Below are 24,450 nucleotides of genomic sequence, written 5' to 3'. Positions count from 1 at the left end.
GAGCCAACACCACGGCATGAACGTGGGACCCAGTTCCTAATCACATACAGCTAAACTGGGAACTGCCAGAAGGGCTACATTTTATATTTCAACCCTCAAAATTTATCAAATAGCCTGGCTGTTTTGAAAGTCCATAAAAAACCGGGTGCAGTGGCTCACGCCTGTAATCTCAGCACTTTGGGAGGCCAAGGCGGGCAGATCACGAGGTCAGGAGATTGAGACCATCCTGGCTAACACGGGGAAACCCCGTCTCTATTAAAAATACAAAAAATTAGCCGAGCGTGGTGGCAGGCGCCTGTAATCCCAGCTACTCAGGAGGCTGAGTCAGGAGAATCGCTTGAACCTGGAAGGTGGAGGTTGCAGTGAGCCAAGATCATGCCAGTGCACTCCAGCCTGGCAACAGAGTGAGACTCTGTCTCTAAATAAATAAAAAAATAAATAAATAAATAAATAAATAAATAAATAAATAAAAGTCCCTAAAAAATCATGCAGGTTAGGTTACTGAACAATGTTTACTGTGTGTCATGTGCAATACAAATACACTGTGCTCAATTTTGAGACTATTGTGATGAATAAAATAACAGCCCCATACTGATAGATGCATAACAACATTAAAATGTAATGTCATTAGTAGTGTGGCATAGGTATTCACAGGTCTGTGGATGCCCATAAATCAGGCACTTATTTCTAGCTGTAAAAATAGGGAGAGGCTTCCCCGGGAAAAAACAGTGTATGGTACCCTACATGTACTGACCCATCAATTAAGAATCACCTGGAAAGAAATCTCTACTTGTGCCATGCTAAAGGGCTCAAGGACCCTCTGAGACCTGTCATCAAATTTTTTTTTTTTTTTTTTTTTTTGGTACAGTCTCATTTTATTGCCCAGGCTGGAGTGCAGTTGCGTGATCTTGGCTCACTGCAACCTCCGCCTCCCGGGTTCAAGCGATTCTCCTGCTTCTGCCTCCCTAGTAGCTGGGATTAAAGGCGCGCACCTCCATGCCCGGCTAATTTTTGTGTTTTTAGTAGAGACGGGGGTTTCACCATGTTGGGCAGGTTGGTCTCGATCTCCTACCTCAAGTGATCCGCCGGCCTCGGCCTCCCAAAGTGCTGGACCAATTTTTTAAGTAAGATCTTGAGTTAACAAAAAGAAGACATGTTCATCAGATCTGCATGTAGCATAAAGTTGGATGAAAGAGCTAGTAGCATGATTCAAAAAGATATAGCAGGCAGGGAGGATGGCCTGAAACCAAGAAAAATGTAAAAATTTGTATTTAAAAAAATCAAACGTATAAGAACAGGAGGTGAAAAAACTGGTTCAGAAGCACTCCATGTGAGAAGACACAGGGAATGATTAGCTGGAAGTTCTTGGTTTGACTATTAGCTTCTTTAATGAAACAAAATGTCATTACTAAACTGTCATATCTTCAAGGACAGGGGTCACATCTTAAATATTTTAATATCTCTCCCTTGTCTAGCATAGGGCATAAAACAGAGTATGTGCTCAATATATCTTTCTGAAACGGAGTCAAAACTAAGAATGGCCAAAGGAACAGCCTCCGCTAAAGAATGGACTGTGGTCAGAACCACCAGAGAAGGCTGTTTCAGTTCTCGGCTCATGTACAGTCTTTCTGACACTGCCCTAGGCTTTCTCCTCCCATTTTCTTCTTAAGATAAAAGTCAAAATCTTTTGCATGATGTAGAAGGTGGGACCTCTTCCCCGTTTGTCCTAAAGCCCCACTCCCCACTGCTCTCTTCCTGGCTCACATACTGCTCCCACTCTTTCAGTTCCTTCCAGTCTGAACAAGTGCCAGTCTCTTTTCATGGAACACTCCTCACCGGCCTCTCACACTCACACACATGCACATGCATACACACTCTTGTCTTTTTAACCTCCCCCTCTCTTTCTCTTTCTCCCCCTCTCCCAACTTTCCCTGTGTAGCTTCAGTGTAGGGGCCCCACAGGTTCAGCACATTTCTCCTCAAAGCAAAGAAAGGACAGCTGAGAGTACGGATGAACAAAGCCTCATAACCGCAGGGAGGGCTGTTCCCTGGAGGAACAGAGAATCACATACCAATGCGAGACCCACTGCATCTGGGGGAGGAGATTCCTAGAACAAGGACAGGGCTGAATACAAAGGAGAGGGGCAATTTTGCAGACCCAAGCTGGCTAAGAGTTACCCAAAGGATGACAAAAGTAGCAATTACTCACTGCAGCCTGAACACTAATTCCTATCCTGAAACTTACAACTATATTCAATATTACATTTACACATGATACATGATATAAATTTGGTTTACAACCACTGGTTATTAAAAACTCTTGAGTCATGCAACTCATATTTTATTAACCTGATAAGAATTCACTATTCTTGTAACAGATCAGATGACTTTTCTGCATGGACTTTATTTATTTTCTTCCAAAACATTATTGTATTGAGGATATAATAATGAGAAAAAGTGTCCTCATGAAGCATATAATCTCATGGAGAAGGCAACCAAGCAAAAAGATAAACAAACACAATTGCAAAGAAGGTGAGAAGTATTGCAAGAAAATAACCTGTAACCATATTATTGTATCAAGATGTAAAATGATAAAAGTGAAATAGTTTAATCAAGCTCCTTCATGACTAAATATCAGTTTTCTGTGTTAACTTGATGAAGATGGCAGAAAGGTTATTTTTACTAAAGTAAGTTTTTCCCTGGCATGTCTGAAGAAAAGGCATCTACTTACTTGGAGTTTCCAGTTTCAAACTCAGCAAAGGCACTACTGCAACACAGCAGACACTGAAATCGGCACCTTTGGAGGCACAGAAAATGTAACAGAGTAGTTCAAGTCAAACAGGTGGCTTCCATCAGTGGTTGGGTTGTAAAGAATAAAAAGGGAGAAAAGCGAGAAGATTGGCAATGTCTCAAATCCCACAACCCTCAATCCCTTATGTCACCCATAGTTCTGATGTGGGTCTTGAGTTTCACTTATTTTTCTCAGATTGATGCTTTCAGCTTTTCTAACAGGGTGTATGACCTCTCAGGTGTCACCTTTGCTGTGGATGTTCTTTTTTCCATGTGCAGTGATATGGCATATGACTTAACCTTCAGAATTTGAAGTTCACGAAAAGGTTTGGATGATCCCACTCTTCTCTTGGGCAGAGAATAGCAAAGCTTTATCTTACTTGCCTCTCCAGCCTCCATCGTAAATTTCAAGTTATTTTGCTCCTGAATAATGGCAGTGGTAGCTGAATTAGAAAGGTCACTGGAATTCTGATCTCAGCTTTTCACTTGTTTTTAAAAACGCTTCCTGTCGCTTGTTAAATCTTAGTTGCTATTGTTAAGTAGCACACTGTATTTACGGTGTGAGTTAAGAAACATCAAGAAAATTGTTCTGCATTACTTTGTCAACCCATTTACAGAAAGCACAGATGTGCTACCCTCAGGTGACCTAGGAGGCAATGGGTTCCCCTGTCATTGCTGGCCCACACTGTGTACCCAGATAGACTAACATTTTAATTTCTGCCTCTTTTGTGCCTTCCATTATCCTGGGGTCCAAGGTATAAACGTGTCTGGAATCACAATTTGTGGAAGGTTAGTAAAATTTTGAAACAGGACCAGGACCAGTCAGTGCTTGAGATGGATTTTTTGGAGTTTCTCCAAATGTATGGGTTGTCCATTTGTGTCATGTGGCCAGACTTGAGTCTAGAATAGACAGTTAAGACAAAATTATGCTTACTGCAGGCTAGTTTTACAATGGAAAAAAACTAAAGGGAGCAGTCTGGAGAGGATTGCCTCTGTGCTTTAGAAGGCTTTTTCCATAGAGGAATGCTGCTTGAACACAGTAAGGCTTTAGGATCCTTAGGAGGCCATTACTATATAAAGGATGATTTAAATGGAAAATGATGGTGAAGACTGAAAAGGCCCTGGTTGTTGGCAACTGTTCTGTCTACTCAAAAGGAAGATAGTTGGTATCCCAGCACCACCATGTATCAGCTATATGAATTTGAGAACGTTAACTTACTTCTCAGAAAAGCAGTGGTATTATGAAGTTAGGGTTAAATGAGTTAATACGTATAAATGTTTAGCGCGATGCCTGACACATTGAAAGTATTCTGCCAAATCTTATAAAGAGACAACCTAAAATATTATACTTTAGTGGTTTATATGGTTTTTGGGGTTCACTTTGGGAATTTGATGAAAACTGCAGATTCTTGCTCCTCAGGAAAAAATATATATATACAAATTTTTTGCACAGCTTTAGGAAATTCAAAGATCCAAAGCAGTACAGTGATAGATTTAAGATTAAGATCCTTTGTTCTAGACCAAGACCCATTCCCAAAGAAAAAATAAGGTCCTCAGTTTAATTTATATTTTATATGTTTTTGATCATTTGTAATCGTAATCTCCTTTTTAAATTTGGAAGGGATCTTATCTAGTCTAAATTCTATATTTTATTTATTTTATTTTATTTAGGAGTAATAGTACTAAGGTCCTGAGAAAATACTTGGTATCTCAGTTAAGCTGAGAACTCTTTATCAATTTTGCATTTCTATAATAAAAAAATTAAATGCATTTTCTCTTTATCCACTACCCTTCATGTCTGAGCTCTTCCTTAAATTTTACTTATTTCTACTTTGTTCCTAATCCTGTTCTCTGAGATACATTTACAGCCCTGAGAAATTCATGTCTATTCCAAGGTCCATGACAGATATAACAATCTTTTCATTTCTGCGTATTTAAATTAGCATATTAAACTCTGCTCTGCCATATCCAGTTGATATTGTGGTATTTAATGGAAAAGAACTTTGTGCTGTGCTAGAGTAATAACTTCATCAGGTAGGAATTTAAATTAACAAAGACTTATTGAACACCTACAATGAGAGAAGCTTCATTCTATGTCATCTGGAATACATGAATGAACAGAATCCAGACACAGTGCATGCCCTCATGGAGCTTAGAGTCTAACAATGAAAATGGTCTTTCTTTCAGAAGAACATTCTGAGGTTAGAATTCAGTTCATGGATGGGGCCAGAGATGAGCTGCAAATTTTCAGCCATGTGAATGCCACCAATGTCTCCATTACCACTCCACAAGACACTTGCATTCATTTGCTTAAACAATAGCTGATTCATCATGGGCAGCACAAAACACAGAATGACCGAAGTATGTCTAGGCAAAATCCCATAACTTCCCCCTGTCAGGAGCATGAACTACTGAGAGCAAATAGGACATATTTAGGTAAGTCATCTCTAGGCTTTTCAGTGCAAAAATAATTTTAAGCTCTTCTACTTTGCTACCAGGATAATTTGGGTGACTTTTGAGGAGAATTTTAACAATAGAGCAAAGGTTCCAGGGTTTAGCAGTTTGCTATAGTTAGAAGGTGGCAGGAAGTAGGACAGATGATGTGAAAAGAAGCAGATTAATAAAAAGGATGGGAGACTGGGACATGAAAAATTGGAAGTATATCAGATATACGTGACAGGGCCAAAGCAAGAGACATGAAAAGGCCTTGAAATCATGTGACATTGTTGAAACTGTTTATTCCTCAGAGCCCATGGATCCCAGTGACATGTTAGCTCTTCTGACTTTGCATCACCAGTGGTGATTCATAGGCTCTAAGGAATTCACTAATCTCACTCCAGAATGGGGTTGAATGATGTTGCTGGAGCCCTGAAGACAAAAGGCAAAGAGAACAAAAAGCTGAGCTGGCCCAGAGCTGGTAGGGTGTGACTCCAGCCTCTACTCACCCTGGGTTGTCGCCTTATCTAGGGGAACGGACTGCTGGTCTTCATTTCAAAGCTACTATGGGAAGCACCAGTGCTATGGAAACTATGATACCAACACATAAAGGCATCTACCTTCCTTTTGCTTTTTCCACTCAGAAAAATGTTACCCTACTTGGTTACCCTCCATATCTAGAAACTTATTCTTGTTTGGCTAAATATACCCTCTGGTTCTTTGAAAAAGGGGAGAAACTCTTCCCAATGTTCTTAGGAGGACTGAACTCAGACTTTGCTTCAGCCCCTCTTACCTGAGATGCCACTGTACAATGAGCTAAGCACTATAGGTGAAAAGCAGAAATTAGGTTTATGACATCTGAGGAAGGTGAAATCAACCTAAATGAGTTGCATCATTAGCTCAAGAGAAGAAAATCATTTACTTATGACCTGGTAAAGCAGGGATTTTTCATGTGCACTCATAATTCATAGGCCGCAATATTTTTTAGCAGAGGAATTGCTTATCTCCTCTTCTGGTGAATGCTTTGATAGACAACAGTATAAATATCCTGTAGTATGGGTCTTTGGTTTTGTAAACAATAAAAAATAAATAAGGCATTTTGCCTGATGACTAACCCAGACTTACAAAGAAGGAGGCTTCTACAGACCGAAGGCAATCATAAAAGGCAAAGAAGACCTTCTAGAAGAACTGTGGTGCTTGGTACACACTTAAATACTCTTACCCATTTACCACCAAGGGGACCCTCTGAGCCCAGCCCCATATTTATAAAAACCAGACCTATTTATGTTTGGGTTCTTCCTTGAGTCATACAGAATACATTGGACATATTATCTTCTATATTTTGTTCATATCACAAAAGGTAGTTGCTTCCTGCTGAGTGAAAACAGGAATCATTACCTATGGCCAGTAGACAAAGCTCTAGAAGTATTCCAAAGCACTCTATTTCAGAGTTCCAGCTCTTAAATGGGAACAATATCTCCTTTTCATTAACTGGAAAACTGTAATTTTTTCAGTTAAAAACTTAAAGAATGATCTTCTTAGAAAAAAGAGAATTTGTTGGGAGCAGGACACATAAGGGTAAATATATGTGTGTGTGTATTTGTGTGTGTACACATAGACTCATCTGCGTACACATAGACTCATCTGCATACACATGTAACGCCAAATTTTAGAAATCATCTGTCTTCATCTAGAGAGAGGTTAGAATGAAGAATACATTCATGTCATTTAATTTCTCCATGACCTTAGCTTCTTCATTATTCAACAGTATCACTGACACTGAGTTCTCTTAGAATCTGACTGGATAGACTAGCTAACGGAAGACAAAAATGTACTTTGCAAACACAAGTGCAATAAAGATGTTTAATGATAAACCCTGAGTGTTATCAAGCACTTGAGGCCCTTTTAAATCAAAACAAACTGTCTTGGTAAATGGTACTAGGGAACCCAAAACATTAAAATTCAAGTAAATTTCAATTGCTGTTTACAAATATATTTTTGTATGAAATCTTTTAAAAATAAAACAAATAGCTAACATTTACTGAGTACTCATGATAGGGAATAACCTGTTCTAAGTGCTTTATATATGTCTTTTAATTTAATCCTCACAAAAAACCTGTGAAATAATGAAAAATGAAGTTTGAGGAGTTTTTGAATGGTGACTAGATTATACAATATTGAGGTAAAAAAATAGAAAATTTTCAATTTCACTCTTATAGAAGTCTTTAGGCAATATATTTTAGGTCACAGCTAAAGTTATACTTGCATAATGAGAATGTTTCCATTTGCTTCCATTCCTGGACACTCTAGTTCCCCATAGACATGTGGAATGTCTAGATGTTCATGTCTTCACTGAGGAATAGAAAATGCAAAGTGACAGGTCTGGTATATACAGAAATAAGAGTAGTGCTAGCTCATCAAGAGCAAGGCCAGCACAACCACAACCCATCTAGTACTGCCCAGGGAGGCCATTTTATTTTCTTCACCATACCTGAAAGATGGCAGAGTGAAGTACCTCATTTATTTTCCAAAGGTTTAGTGAATCTTAAGAACTATTTCACGTATCAGGTAGAAAATGAGTTCAAGGGTTGCTGAGCTCAGCATGAGTCCAGGATAAACTAGGCGGGGAGAGAGAGCAAGAGAGAGAGAGACAGAGAGAGAGAGAGATTTAGAAAGGAAAGGAAGGAGCAGTGCCTTCTGCAGAGATGAGGAACACGATGCAAAGGAATGGAAAACTAGAACAGTCCAGCTCTACTGTGATTAGCTGAGGCTCCTCCTCTAAAGCTAGCGATTGACCCTAAAGAAATGTATCAATTAGTTGTCCAGGGACATATTTACATTTCCAAAACTAAATGACTTCCTAGTATACACATGGTCCCTTTATAACCACCCCACAGAGACCACTACAGTGATCTTTAATTTGCATCCTGAGACAAAGTGCCCTCATTCCCTTTGTTTTTCTCCTGACTACTTCCTTCTGGAAAACGTTTGAGGAAATTTAACTTTGATTTTTGTTGTTATTGCTTTGTTTTTCTTTTTCGTTCATAAACTCTGGGAAATCATTAAACCGGACCTGCAGGCATTAAGTCTGAATGAAGGATAATGTGTGGAAAGGGAGAAAGCCTTTGTCTCTCTGTTTTCTGTGTAGGCAATTGATAGCACAGACATATTAGAATCACTTCAACATGAAACCTAGAGAGGAGAAGCACTTTGGGTAATAAATTACTGATTGCCGTTCTCTAACTTGCAACAGAAAAAAAATTCTAAAAAGTTTGAGGTTTTTGCACAGCAGACATTCTTAGTGAAACATAGACTGTAAGAATTTTTCTGTGTAAAAACTGAAATGGGGGTTTTCTGGCCCAGTGAGTTCTAGTTCTTTCTTTTGGAATGTCCTGACTTTCACATCCATTTACTAATGAGAACTAAGGGTAATATTTCATATGTATAAGTGCTTGACATGGAAATGAAGGAAGATATTTCCGTCAGTCTCTTTTGGTTGAAAGAAACAGAATTAAGTTACTTCACAAAATCAGCCATGGGAAGAGATTAGATCGGTGAAGGAAATTATTACAAAGATACACAAGGACTGGAAGTGGAAACACACTAGGATTTAAGGAACTCTAAATACCAATGTCTTAGCTTCTTTGCTTTCTTTCTGTGTCTTGCCCCATCCTCCTACCCCTCCCAGCTTCCTCACCCTTTACTTCCTATCCGTTCTGTTCCTTCTTCGTTTTAGTTTGCATATGGTTCATGACATCCTCTTACAATCTGACTTTGCTGCCAACTGGCTTAGTATCATAGTTTCCTGATGCCAAATTTCCAAGAAAGGAATCTGATTGGCTCAGATTATCATTTTGAGCTAGTCCATACAGATGGATGGCTAGGTTACAGAATGACTGTCTTTGAGTCAACTGTCTATTCCTCGGTTGACTCACACAGTACAGAGCATGATTATTTAGAATAAGGCCACCAGCAGAAAGATTTACTTAGAGGAGTCTGTGGATAGGACAGGTTGATATGAACATCTTGAATTTGCTGGCAGGTTATGTGGAAACCAGTTTATTCATCTTATTTCTAGAGAATCTAATCCCAGCGATAGACCTGTACTTGCCTTGGTATAGCATGTGAAAGTACCAACAGCATCTCCTTCCTCTACCCTTAATTGTTAATTTTATCAACTTTATCTTCATCCTGTCTGTCGCTTTATCTCTGTGACTAGCCAAGTGCCTAGGAATCTTCAGACTTATGTCTCAGAACATTTGGAATTTTGGCTTGGGTGCCAACAAAGGTAGTTTTCTTATCCAAAGATAACCCAAATATTTTTTGCGTAATACGCCAGTGGGTAATAAAATACTGGAATAGAGAATAATGGCTATGTCTTTGCCTATTCTCATAGCATTTATTTGAATAGGTGTCCAGTGAGCTATATTTGGTAAATGTATGAGAGATTTAATCTAGTGGACCTTACAGTTTGGTAACTTAACACAGATAATTAGTTCAAAGATATTTATAAAAATGACTGACTGAATAATGCCAAAGCATGATTTTATAACACTGTAAATGCTGGTGGCATCAAGCAGATCTGGGTTCAAATCAGAGCTCTACCTTTTGTGACCTTGACCAAACTTTCAGTCCCTAAAAATCACATTTAAATGGAGATAATTATAGCTACTTCATAGGCGTTTTACAAGTATTAGGCAAAATAATGTATGTAGGTTATTGAATAATTATTGGCACGTACTAAGTACTCAGTAAATGATAGTGGTTGCTTCTATTACTATATCTATGATGATTATCATCACTACCATGAAGGTTATGGGGATTACAGAATATAGATTAGAAATATGATGGTTATCTTCAAGTGCTTTACTGTCTTAAGACAGAAAATATCAATGTACTTGTTAGAAATGGTGCACACATATCACTTGCACATACACAAATGGAAATCAACAGGGTGGGGCCTAAGTGTGAAATGCTAAAGGTTAGATAATAAAGTGATATTATTTAATTCGGAAAAATAGATTAAAATTTTGGTGAATTTTTAATAGGGATCGTGTCCCTCAGAAAAGAAAGGAAGATTTGCACCCCTTATGAAAGTTTGCCTACTGCAATGTAAAAAGCCAGGATTCATAGGAGTTTTGCAATTGGAGCATGAACTATATTAAAATGGGGAACTGAAACACTGGGAAAGGACCTACTAGGTGGAGTCTCTGGGATTTACTGTTGGAAACCAGGAGGCAGCCCACTTCTTGGGTTAACATTTCACTTCCTCGGGGAAGGCCTAGACCAGGAGAGGCCTAGACCAGGTTTGATCACCCTGCTTTATGTTCCCTCCCTGTGTTTTTCCCTACTATAACACTCGTTACACACTGGGATTATTTGTTTAAAGTCCGTCTTCTCTGCTAAGTTATAAATTCTGACTCTATCTCCATGACTAGTCAAGTGGCTGGAACATGGTAAGCACTCCACAAACATGGAGTGCTTGAATGCATGTATGAGTGAGGTAATGAACATGGAATTAGGAGGTGATTTCATCATACACTGTTTTGTATTGTTCTCTGGTATTTATAGGGGTTAATCCTATCTTCCTGTTGACATTGTACATTGCATTGAAACACAGCAAGAATTCTGTATCACATATCTTCAACACTGCCACTGAGATGTATACAGTTATAGGCATAAATGCTCAAAAGATCTTTCTGGACTCTGCTAATAACCCTTTTTACATTCTATTCTCCATTTTCTATTTATCTTCTGTAACAATGCAGAGATTATACTTCAGTCTCACTATTAGATTATAAGCCTGTCCTTTGTTACTTTTATCACCAGGACTTACTGCTTGGTAAGGGTTCAATAAATAAATGACTAAATAAAGGATTATCTGGACAGCATATACTTCAAAGCATAATTTTCCAATTTTGCAGCCTTCCAGAATCTCAAAAGTTGCTGCTGTGATTCCAAGCTTGCAGTTCATGTGAGAATGCATCATCTCAAGACATTTCATCTTTGAAATTGCTGTCTTTGCTGCTATCATTCACATATACTTTGTGAATGTGTCTTCTTGCTCATAAGGCAAATTTTACCTTTGTATAAAAATAAATTTACAATTTTAAGACATTTGGGAATTTTTTGGTTAAAACAATCTGTTCACTTGATTTCTAGCTAACAAACTCTAATATATCTAATCATTTCATCCAGTGGGTTTTTTTGAGCACCTCTTAGATTCCAAGTACTAGAAATAGTCAGATGAATCAGTCTTGTCCCTAAAGATGCTCAAAGTCTAGATGTGCCACAGTCACATCCAGAAGATCTGAAAGTAGAGGTATGAATTATTCCCTTCAGAGGTCCCCTTCAATCCCACCTCAGTCCTGTGTTGATTTCCTGTAAATTCCTTACAATAGAATACTACGTTATCTAAGATTCTAAGTCAACAAATTATAACTCCTCTTTACTCCCATTAACTATATCCCACTCCCAAAATGCCTTATGTTTGTATGACTTTTTCTATTGTATTAATCTATTCTCATTTTTAACACCCAGACAGCCAGTATATTTTACGGTAATATTTTAAATATATTTTAAAATATAATATTTCTGTCTTAATTTCCTCCTTTCTGAAAGAAGGGTTGAATATTTGGGACAGTGGATTTGGAATATCAAGAAGACTGTGGCTAACAACAACAACAAAAAATCACTGGGAGAACAAACAAAAACCAATACAACTCTAGTGATATCTGAGGATAGAGCTCCTTTTACTTTTACCCTGCCTACTTAAAAAAAATTCTGCTACTTCTCCTATATGCTGTTTCCACTAGATTCTTGTTGAAATATACTAAGACAAAACAAATCACAAAATTATAGAGTTTAAAGAGGTCTTTGAAATTCTCTATTGAGACATGGATTAATCGTGAATTTAATAAAGTTTAAACTTTAGGATCCATCACTAGCATTGGCCCCTTCTGAGGTCCTGAGAGAGGTCCAGGCAATTTACTCACATGGTCATACTTTTAAATACATTTCAAAAGTAAGCTATTATAACCACTATTGGTAAAGACCACAGTTTCTTTGTATACCAGTTTCCATCTTTCACAATCTCCCTCATGCTGGAGGCATTGGAGAAGCTGTGGGTATCTTTGTTGATCTGGCTGAGGGGAAGTTGAGATGGACATACCTTTAGCTTGAGTTTATAAGTTAAATTTATGGGGCTCACAGTCATTTCAGTATATGGTTGTTATTTCCAGTGGTCTCAATAAAAGAATAGGTTCTAGGAATACTCCCACTGCTCACTGGGCCAATTCACCAGACATAATATCACAAAGATGTAAGGTCACAGGCTATTTCATGACACACATGTGTCCTAGGACACTCAGAACTAGGAATGTGTGCTAGGGGAAAGATTGAATTATCTTTCCATTCCCTCTAAAAAAGATAGTATTACAAAAATCATTAACAGAACAGGCATGGTGGCTCATGCCTGTAATCCAGCACTTTGGGAGGCCGAGGTGGGTGGATCACTTGAGTTCAGGAGTTTAAGACCAGTCTGGCCAACATGGTGAAATCCTGTCTCTACTAAAAAAATACAAAAATTAGCTGGGTGTGGTGGCATGCACCTGTAGTCTTAGCTACTCTGGAGGCTGAGGCAGGAGAATTGCTTGATGCCAGGAGGCAGAGGTTGCAGTGAGCCAAGGTCGTGCCACTGCACTCCAGCCTGGATAACAGAGCAAGACCTCGTCTCAAAAACAAAAACAAAAAGTCATTAACATATGAAGAGGAAAATGGAATATACAGCCCCAAAGATGTAGGGAAAAAGTAATATAGGGTTGTGTCAGGCAGTTAATAAATATTTGTTATTTTTCTGGCTTGTGTGATTTTATAGTATTTTTCATCTTTTGAAAATTTATTGTGATTTTATTGCTGATTTTAAATAAGTATTCACTTTCATAACTATTAATAATTTTGCATCCATAATTTTGTATTTCTTTTTTCAAAGAAGGTTCCTATAGCCTATAAGTTTTTGCCCCCACAAAACCTGGATCTGCTTCAACCCAATTTAATCACTCTTCCACATTTAATAGATAAGGAAGTGATTCCAAGTGATAGATAAGCTGTGATTCCCAGCTTGCATATACCATATAGTTCATATATGGTTCACACCTGTAACTATATATGATACAGTTCACAGTGGTTCACACCTGTAACTATATATGATATAGTTCACAGCAGTACTGAACTAAACCCTAGGTCTCTTGACTTTCTGTCCAGTGCTATTTCTATTACCCTACATTATCTTACTTTTGACACAAGTATCTCAAAATCAAAGATCTTCACTGGAAAAAAAAAAAAAAAAGACAAATAAAAAAAATCTCCTGGCAACAGTATATAATAATAGAATTTACATGGCATTTCTTATAAACTAGGCATTGTTTTAAAGTGTTTTATGTAGAATTCATTTAATCTTCAAAAAACTCTATGACAAAGCTAATCTTAATATTTTCATTTCTGCAGATGACAAACACTGAGATGCAGAAAAGTTAAGTAACTAGACCAAGGTCACACAGTATGTGGAAAGTATAACATCTTTTATATTGTGTCAGCTCACAGCAAGCATTTATTTAGGGCTTACAATGTTTCAGTTACTTTGCTGAGCAACTATAATGCATTATTTCAGTCCATCTTTACAATTGCCCTTTGAGTTAGGTAGCATTATTACTCCATCTTACAGATGACCAGATTGAAAGCATAGAGAAATTTACTAATTTTCCTGAAGTCATACATTTAGTAAGAGGCAAAGTCAATGCTCAAATTTCTGTCTAACTCCAGAGCCAGGGCTTCCAGCCTCTATGTGATACTGCCCATCAAATAAAACACTCTCAGTGCATCAGGCCTGGCTTCCTTGCTCTTCCAATATTGCCACATTTGCTGTGGCTCCTTTATCCTAAAGCAACAATTAGAATAGGGATTTGAGCAGAATGAGGATAAGAAGTGGAGTTAGCAGCCTAAAGGACATAGTAGCCCCTTCTTAGTTAGATAATTGTGCTCCCCATTGTGAGATATATATACCTACTATATATACTGTATATGTGTGTGTGTGTGTGTATATATATATAAGTTCATTTTCACACTGCTGATAAAGACATACCTGAAACTGGGAATAAAAAAGTGTAATTGGACTTACAGTTCCACATGGTTGGGGAGGCCTCAGAATCATGGTGGTGGCAAGAGAAAGATGGGGAAAAAGCAAAAGTGGAAACCCCTGATAAACCTATCAGATCTCATGAGACTTACTCACTATCAGGAGAATAGCATGGGGAAGACCAGCCCCCATGATTCAATTACCTTCCACTGGGTCCCTACCACAACTCGTAGGAATTCTGGGAGATACAATTCAAGTTGAGATTTGGGTGGGGACACAGCCAAACCATATCAATATACATATATATATACATATTTTTAGGGTACCTGACATCATCATACATCACAATATTGCTTGCATGTGACCCCTTTCCTTAGCTTTTGTTAAAGAGATGACAAATTTATTTTTAATTAATGTTCTCTGATTAAGTTAACAGTGATAACTAACAGATCAGTAATTTAGATGCTGGAGAAGGTTTATAGAGGTCGCAAATTCAAATCCCTACAAAGAGCAAGAAGATAATGTAAATAAAATGACAAAAATGTAACCCCTAGGGAGTGGCAGGGACCTTAGTAAACAGAAGAGTGTATGTCCAAACCAAATAATAGGCCATTTGGGAATATAAGCCCAGTGTGACCAGATCTGACAATCTTTCTAAAGAAAATGGAAATCTAGATTTTTGGTTTTAAAAAAAATCCTAAATTGTGAATATTTGAAAGCAATTCAAAACTTTTTTTTTAAAGCGTCATGCTGGCTGACTGTGCAAGCCAAACAAATAAACCACACACCCTTCACATCTGTAGGCCTTTTGTAGTCTGCTTTATAGTGGGGTTAAATAAAGAACACTCTGATCTGAAATGTTAGAAAAGAAAACTGATAGGAATTTGGGTCCTGATGGAATATTTGTGTTTTGAAAAATGAGCTTCGATAAGAATAATCTCAGTGGAGGTGGGTGATTGAAGAGGTGGAATGGGGTGGGAACTAAAGTAGTGGCCTTTTTGAGAACAGATTCTCTTATTTCTCCTTTGGAGTAGTATTGGTCTCGGGCCTTAGGAAAAAATAGCAGGAATCTAATTAACAGCTCTAAGGGAGCAATCAATTTACAATTGTGTGAAGTGTAAATTCCTTTGTGCAAGAAACAAATTACAGTATTTGCAAATGTGTAAATAATGCAGCACTGTCTGAGCAATCCAAATGCTTTGGGTGTGCCCTTGAGAAAGAAAAAGAAGCTTGAAGAGACAAAATGTTAGAAAATGACCTATTGTCTCAAGAAATGGAATTTTAAAATTATCTTTAGTAACTGATTTTTCTCAATTAACTCCTTATTTTGAAACTATAGAGGAACTCAGTTCTTTGGTCAATAGAATGAGAATATCTAAAGAAGTAAACAATTTCAAGTCCAAAGTCACAGCATATTATTAAAAGGGTAACTTCAATCAAATGTGCTAAACACAAAAATTTTCCTTCAACTCTTCCTACAGCTCTGGTTTGTGGCAATAACTTTCATTTCATAAAAGAGAGAATGATGCCCAACCCATAATAGTTAATACTTTCAATGTCAGAGAAAGATTGGTGACAGGTAAGAACATGAACCTAATCTCTCTGCTTCAAAGCAGTGGATTTTTTTGAACAATTCAATTCACATTTATTGGGGTGCTTTTATAGAGAGCAAAACTCATTACTTTCTATAATATTTTTTTGAGTACTTCCCTATTGCTTGAGCTAGGAGCCAAGGATACAAAGTAAATGTTACTCTATCCCTGCCTTCAAGGGGTTTGAAGTCTAATGAGAAAACAGGATTTAAACCTATCATTTGCATAGTAAGCTTTTTGGTAAAGAAGAGGTATAGAGGGGCAATATGGATGTTTGGACAAGTGCTTGATTCAGGAAATGTTTCAACAGGAGAAGATATTCGCCAGGCCGAAGGAAGAAGGGAACGGGATTAAGGTAGAGGTAAGTGGAATACTGATGGACCTTATGCAGAATGATAGCTTTAAATGATTGCTCTCACCTGTGTTCTTATTCAAATCTTTCCACAAAATATTTTAGCAAGTTGCACCAGGAGCCTTAAGACATTTGTATACCCTTTTACTCAAAAATTCCAGGCCTAGAAATCAGAGATGCTGCCAGAAACTTAAGTATGAGGGAGTTTATTTCGTTATTTACAATCATGAAAAACCTGAAACAACCCACATACTCAACAATAGCACAAGGATTAAGTAAGTTATGGTACATCCAAGCCATGTGATTTTATGGATTTCTTGTTTAAAAAAAAAATCACACTTTAAAAGAATATTTCAAAACAAGCAAAATGATTATAACAGTTTTGAAATGATGTGCAATGTTTAATGAAGTTATCATCCTAATTTTGTAATAAAAATTAAAATGTAGTTCTCAACATTGGTTGTAATTTTCACTCATATCCTACTTTTCTAAAGTTCTTTCTTGTTTTAAACATACCGGACACAAAAGGGGCGGAGTTTCTCCTTGTTCTATGTGCAATAAAAAGAACTGGCTTTTGTTTCTTTCCCTTTTAAGTGTGATCCTGGGTTTGAAATCACATTCTCTTTATGGTATTCAGGCTGGCTAAGAAAGGAAGGAAGGTTAGGTGAAGAATGGAAGAGAAAGGAGATGTCCAGAAACTGAACATTTCCATGAGAGAGGAGAACAACTATGATGGGAGTGAGGGTGTGAGGACAGACCAGAAAGAGTGGCTGCTGTGTTAAGAATAAGGTACTGGCATTGAGTAGTTGAGGGCAGAACATAAACACATACATAATGGTTCAGTATAAGAAATGTCACAGTGCAATACATGATTAACTGCCAAGTAAATAGCACTACAGACAATATATATTATAATAGTTTGGAGAAATTTGGTGGAGAGATCCATCATATGGTCAGATACATGTATGTGACCATGTATTATTGAAGATATTCATCTACTAAAATCTCCCTTTATCAATCTTTGTTAGAGGGTGTTATTGTATAGGGCTAGATTCTCTTGGCTTTCCTTTCTGGGGGATTTAGTTACTGGGGTATTTAGTTAGAACTTAAAGGAACTCATTTCAAAAGGATTTTAGCTGTCAAGTGAAAAAAGAAAAGAAAAGGTTATAAGAAGAATGTGCTAGAAAACAATATGAATTTAAAATACTATTTGAGAAAATTCAATCTGCACAAAAATTCACTTCATCCTTCAATTTCTCCTTTCCTTTAAAATGTACTCACATAAAAATCTGCTTTAAAAGCCAGAACCAGCCAGGAATATAGCCCAAGAAATTTACCACTAAATGGGGACACATATGTGTTTCTTAGAAAAACTGTGCCTTGCTGACTTTCTCCCTGGATTTCTTGGTTCTCTGCATCGAAGGGCATGTGGTAATTCCTTCCTTTTCTGAATTTGCTTGCTTTTACAGTTTCTTCTAACTGAATCTTAAACACCTTCCCCACACCATCGGTCTTTCATTATATATGTCTACACAGCATCAAGCGACCTTTAGCTAACACTGGAGAAATGGATCAACACCTTTACCCAACTACATCACTTAGACCCTTTGGGGGTTTTCTACTCTATTTTAATCTATTTAAACCTGACACTAGCAGATTTCCATTTCCTTTGTTCCTTGTGTAGACTTGGTTTATATGTGTTGGTCTCTAAAAAGGGACAGAGAGGAGACAGCTGTTGAGAAATGAGATTGGCAGTTTTAACCGCACAATTTGGTCTAATACCTTTGATATGCTAAACTTGCTAGCTCCTCCAAGTGTACCTTTCCGATTTTGCATAACACCACCCTGAATCCCTAAGGAAACCAGGGTTTTTTTTTTTTTTTTTAATTAAAAAGAAAAGAAAGAAATGCAAACCAGTGAAACTGTTCTTTTAAATAATCTCCACATAGATTTCATTCTACGAACTGCAGGCCTTCACAAATCCTGGTACGCTAGAGACCTTTAAAAAAGGAGAAGCCGAGAATACTGATTAGGTTCTAAAAATCGAAAACAGGTGATGTCATAATGCATAGTCCTGTGGCCACGGCCATGGCCGGGTGGGGAGCTGGGCTCCAGTGATCACTGCACAGCGCTCCATGCCAGTAGGCGATGCAAGTTATCTCCGGGGCCCGGAGGACACGAGTGAGGACCGGGCACCAATCAGGTTCTCGCTCTGCGCCTGCCTTTGTTCTCACTCGGGAGCAGGTTGCGGGCGTCTAGCATCGGGAACCCGCATTCGACTCCGACGCGCATTGCTAGCCCCTTCGGGAGACCTGGCTCCCCTACCCGTCTGTCCCCCCACACTCGGTCAGCCTGCGCTTTCCCCAATCAAGTCTGCCTTCTCTCCGCAGAACGTGGAAGCTAAAACCCTGACTCACCATTCTAAGCTTTGGAAGAGGCAGGTTTGTCCCAATAGTTTTAAACGGCAATTTGTTCTCTGAACCTTCCTTTCTGAGCAGGGCTCTGTGCTCTGCATGTATTCGAACAGTGCCTCAGGAAGGTCTTTTGGGTGAGAAAACAAGCCCCTTTGGCCTTTTCGTGCTGGACAAGTAAAGGAACTTACATCTCTAAGATAACCGCGAGAAGGTACTTCAGAAACAGGAGGAAACCGCTAAACCAGAGGTTTTGTGTCTCTCCCCTCAAACTCGATTACTTGCATAAATATATATATAACTCAGACATTTATCCCCTATCCGCCTCTCAAGCCTCAAGTAACTGAAATCTTTGCAAAACACGGTTCACAATAAATGATGCATAAAGTTCTTTGAGATCCCTGGATACAAAGTCCTTCATAACTGCAGGCTTCTTTACAGCTAAAGTTAGATTTTGGTGGAGAGAAAGCCTAACCACTGCCCTGAAGGAAGGAACATTTAATCCTCCCACTCCCCTCCCCCTTTCTCGAGAGATCAGGAAATATTTAGCTCAATCTTAGACTCTCTAGCGAGCTCTAGCTCCCAACTATTTATCTCATTCAGCTCACCACTTTTGCAGGGACCTGGGGGGGCGTGGCTTATCTTGGGGGTGGGGCTTGGATGGCAGTATATTTGCATACGACACACCCTCGTCCTCTTATTGGCAGAGGAGAGCAAACTGTTCCCTGCTACCCTACTACTTAGCTAACCGCCATCTCCCTTCAGTTCCGAGCCTCGGAGACAAACTTAACTTGCCCGGAGATTCAAGGCTTCCTCGGCCCCTGCGATTGGCCGGCGCGACTCCCAAGCGGGCTCTCGTTGCTCATTGGCTGCGGGCTAGCGCCTGGGGGGCGTAGCCGGAGCTGTCCGATTGGCGGGAGGGGCGGTACCGGAGCGTCGAGGTGGTGAAGGTGGTGGGGCGGCGGAGGCGGGGCCGCACTGAGGCGCTGCGGCGGCGGCGGTGGCGGTGGCAGCGGTGGCGGCTCCTCGTCCTAGCCTGGCGGGGGCGGGGGTCTGGAGGATGGGGGCGGGTGGAACAACGGGCCGGTGAGGAGCAGCCGCCGCCGTCTCCGCCGTCGCTGGGGCAGCTGCCGCGGTGGTCGCCTCTGGCAGTGCCGCTCGCTTTCGGGCAGTCGCCTCTCCTCCCGACATCCCGCCTTGAGGAGACTGAGGCGGAATCGCGGGTGGCGGCGGGGGGACGGACCGGCCCCGCAGTGGCCGCAGTGACAGCCCGGACCCGGCCCTCCGCCCGCTTGCGCCTCGGCGCCCGTAGCCACGATGAACCGGGGCGGCAGCAGCCCGTCGGCCGCCGCCAACTACCTGCTCTGTACCAACTGCCGGAAAGTGCTGCGGAAGGTACGGGTTCGGCCCGGTGTCCTGCCGGCGAGGGTCGCTTCTTGCCGGCGGGGGCTTGGGTGGCTCGTCCCCGGGCGCGCACTGGGGGAGGCTCAGAGGGATCCCCGGGCACCGTCCCTCCGCAGGGACCGAAAAAAGGGGGCGTGGGTTGAGGGCGGGAGGGTTTGGACTGCTGCGGCTTTTTATTTCCGCCGGGACAGACGCAAGTCCGGAGGGGTTGGGATATTTTTTTCTTCCCTTGTTCTTTTTCTTTGGTGCCTTTGCTCTCCTTTACGGCTCATTTCCCTACCTTACTACCCCGGGTCAGCTCCTTCGGCGGCGGAGGGCGGTAGGGATCGATTCGATCCTCCTCCCTGTGCAGTTTAACTGTTGATGGAGATCGGTGTGAAATCAGAGCAGCTGGGTCGGATCCCGAGGAACCTGGCTGGCCCCTCTTTGCTGTAGCTAACTCTTGCGAGTGTTGTTTTTGTTTATTCGGTTGCTTCTGCCTTGCGCGCCTTGCCCAACACCCCTCTTTTCAAATTGTTTGGATGGTCGTCCTGTGTTGTAGTCTCGAAAAGGAACCAGTAAAGCATCTTGAACTTTATGCCCATGGGAAATGCAATTCGACCTGGCCAGTTCCTGAGGCTGGGGTTGGGGGAGGAGGAGACTGAGGTGGATGTGGGTTATTCCTCCTTAGCACCCCCTCCCCCGCGTTGATCCAGAAAAATCAGGCGCACCATCAATTTATTGCTGCTTCCTAGAGTGACTGATAGAAAGTTTACTCCAGTATTGTTTAGCTTACTTGGCTTAATCGCCCCGTGGGGAAGGACGAGAGGGATGGGGAAAGGAATGAAAAAAAGGTCTCTAGAGTTTTTGATCAGATTTTAACAGCTGCCCCAAAGTAATATTGTAATCAGTTTATTCGTATTCAAACTCTATTTTTACATTTTATTAAGTGGAAACGTTAGGTGAGATGCTTCTGTTTGTTCACTACAAATGAATTAAAATTGCTGAGCTGTGCAAATGCATCGGGACTGAAAGCGGAGATGAATATGGTACCGTTTTTAGTCAATATCTCTAAATACAGTTCACTTTGGGATTGTTCTTTCTACATTTTTTTTTAAAGGAAGAAAGAAAAAATCACGTAAGTAAGCAAGCTCAAATATTTGCGCTCTTTGTCCAAAAACTGTTTTTCTTCCTCTGTGGGTCAGGCCAAGTGCCAATCAAAGTTGTTTTTCAAGCCTCTTTTCCCTGCAGTAGGGCTGCTGCTTTTTTTTTTTTTTTTTCTTCCTATTTTATTTGAGAGCGTGAGAGCAAAGGGATTGCAGATTTGAGGTTAAATGAACAGTTAAATATGCCTTAAATTGTGTTTATTGGATATGTTTCTCTTGAAACAGATTTTTATTAAATGTGCATGTTGAGTATGTGCAGTTATTTTTTTCCATAAACTCTAGGATCAAATTACAGTTGATACTTGCTCAGCTCATTGTAGGGTAGCTTGTGAGAAATGTAATGGATCAGAAGTGCAGATCAGCTTAGCTGAATGTTAACTCTTTCACTGCAGGGCCAGATGTCATCTGAACTTAGCTTTCAAAAAAATGTATTTCTTAATTTTTAAATTTATGTTATGTCTTTGACGTGAAAAAAATGTGTAGTTTAAGACACGTTTGATTAAAGTGCAGCCTGGTTAAAATGACAGCAAGTTATGTTTTTTAATTGAATAAGGAAAAAGAGCACTGTACTGACTTTGATAAAAAAATTTTTTTAATGGCTCTGGCAATTTGTTAGGCTAATAAAATGTTTGGAGGTAATATTAGGCTTCAAAATGTATTTCATTTTTCTTTTGAGAGAGCTATGGCTATGGATCCATGACACTTTGCTAGCATTTAAGATATTACATCTTTCCTTTAGCTTTTAAGAAACTATTTCTGTTTACCTAGAAAGAACATCCTCATTTTTAGCCATTATTAAAAGAAACGTGGAAAAGGAGTATTCACATTTTCATATTTTATAATTGCTGTGCACATCTCTGCCAGTATTCCAGTTTTTAGTAACTCCAAGGTATTTAATACTGATTCATGCAGTGGCATGAAATAACTTAATGGAAATAAGATTCTTTGAGCCAGTTATAACATGACTTGGCAACATTTGCAGCTTTTTAAGAGTGCCACTTTGAAGTGCTCTTAAGAGAATCAGTATGTAGCATTTTAAATGTTTCATCATTCTTAAAATAACAGTGAAAAATTTATTTCTAATAAAGACATGTTTTTCTTGTTGATATAACTCTAAGTTAAAAGTCATCTGTAACTCTCAAAATGTGATGCTTTGAATTTATCTTATTTTCCTTTTAATAAAGTGTTCAGTAATATAGCCAAGTGAGTCATAGCATTTTGAATGTTTCTTCAGTCTAATTCATAATGGAAGAATGAAACTCATGCTCATCCAGTGTGAATTACTTTTGATTTTATATTTCTATAGAATGATGGAAGAAGGGTCACCTTTATATGGGGCAGAAAGTGTTAATCTCTCAGTAAGTGGCTTAATTTGTTGCAGTGTGTTGAATTTTAGGGGAACTTCACAAGGAATGGAATTCACCTTCAAATGAAATAATTTAGTTTAACCCAATGCCTGAATATTGAATTGTTTATTGTATGAGAATCGCATTTATTCTTAGAAGTCCATTTACAGTTTTGATTTAGTATCCTCCAAAATAAAGAGACTTATTAAAATATTGAATGCACCTAATTTGGTAAACTTAGGTAAGTCAAAAGAATGGAGAGGTAAACCATATCCATAAATAAATGAACCATCAAAATTATCCTGAAATCCCTAACTCTTAAGTCTAACTTGCTCTATTGTCAGTGATGTAGTTCAGTAAAGTTTTTAATAAAAGAGGAAATGCTTCTATTTATTTTATAAAGTTAACGAGTTTTTAAGTTGAATCTTTTACTTGAAGAAATTCAAGTGATAACTAGAAGAACATAATCTTTTAATTTGAAAAGTGATGTCAAACTGCATTGAGGAAGGTAGGTAATTATCAGTCCACTCATCTTCCAGTAAATAAAAAAAGTGGCATATTGCAATGTACTTTGGGTATTGAGCAGTTAGTGCTACTTGAATGAATAGTTTTGTCCTCTAAGTTTAGATGATCTAACATTTAAACTTTTTTAATGTAAAGATAGTTATAGTGATATATCTTTGTATTGTTATTGCACTTTTCACTTTGTTATATGATCATATATTTTGACAGCTTTTTGATGGTTTTATAAACAAAGATACTGTCAAAATGAAAAATACTAGATTGAGGGCTGGGCATGGTGGCTCATGCCTGTAATCCCAGCACTTTGGGAGGCCGAGGTGTGCGGATCACGAGGTCAAGAGATCAAGACCATCCTGGCCAACATGGTGAAACCTGTCTCTACTAAAAATACAAAAATTAGCTGGTCGTCGTAGCATGTGCCTGTAGTCCCAGTTACTCAGGAGGCTAAGGCAGGAGAATCCCTTGAACCTGGGAGGCGGAGCTTGCGATGAGCCAAGGTCACACCACTGCACTCCAGCTTGAGCAACAAGAGCAAAACTCTGTCTCAAAAAAAAAGAAAAAAAAAAGAAAAATAGTAGATTGAACTATATGGGCCTCATTTTTATAGTCAAAATTGTTAAGTAATAGCAACTTTATATGGTTTAGCCAATAAAAGGTATTTGCTTTATCTGTGGACCACTAGTTACATTATGCCTTGGTTAATCAGTTTTCTTGTGTTACATATTTTTGATTGTCAAAGGCAGTTTTTAACTTGGTTATTTTAAATATCCTAAGCAGAGATCAAGTAGTAAATCCGTGATGGCAAACCTTTATGCAATGGTTTTTAAACTGCTTCGTATGGACCCTTAAGATTCTTTGGGGTTTTAAAATGCTTGAGTTGCATTAAATTTTTAAGTATGTTTTAACTTATTTTAAAATTGTAATTTAAAAATATGGGTACCCCCAAATATGTACACATAATTTGAATACACTGGAATCTACCACCATTATCTTTCATTACAAAATTATTCTTGTGCAGGTCTTGAATTTTTTTTTGTTGCTGTGTCATGTATGAGAAAGATTGTCATTGATTGTGAAGGCACTGGCTTATTCAAAAGAATTCCTTGCATATTTACTTAAGTTAAATGTTTACTTGTGAGAACACAAATTTATTGTTATCAGTAGTTGTTACTTTATTACTAAAATACTTGAAAGTTGCTTGGTATATTTATATGCTTTATAGTTCAGGTTCAATAGAAGATTTAATTTGTAAAAAGTGGTATGCTGCTTCCCCCAACTCCCCCCCACTAAATAAATACAAAACGTAACTACTAATGTAGT

The 24,450-nt window shown here is 38.9% G+C and overlaps 1 protein-coding gene across 6 annotated transcripts in view; it reads left to right on the top strand.

The window, feature by feature from the left end:
- The first annotated feature begins 18,402 nt into the window (after window positions 1–18,402).
- LOC105484317 (sestrin 3) overlaps window positions 18,403–24,450 on the top strand; it is a 59,110-nt gene continuing 53,062 nt past the window's right edge. The window contains exon 1 of one of the 6 annotated variants that reach the window (XM_071075488.1): window positions 18,403–18,743. In XM_071075488.1, coding sequence (XP_070931589.1) covers window positions 18,438–18,743 — 306 coding nt within the window. In that variant the 5' untranslated portion in view covers window positions 18,403–18,437. Of the gene's footprint in view, window positions 18,744–19,892; window positions 20,109–24,450 lie in introns of those variants that run through there. The other 5 variants (XM_071075490.1, XM_011745831.3, XM_011745832.3 and 2 more) reach the window with 5 other exon arrangements.

Source organism: Macaca nemestrina, chromosome 12 (genome assembly GCF_043159975.1).
Source record: "Macaca nemestrina isolate mMacNem1 chromosome 12, mMacNem.hap1, whole genome shotgun sequence".
NCBI lineage: Eukaryota > Metazoa > Chordata > Mammalia > Primates > Cercopithecidae > Macaca > Macaca nemestrina.
This window is presented reverse-complemented; position numbering and strand designations above follow the sequence as displayed.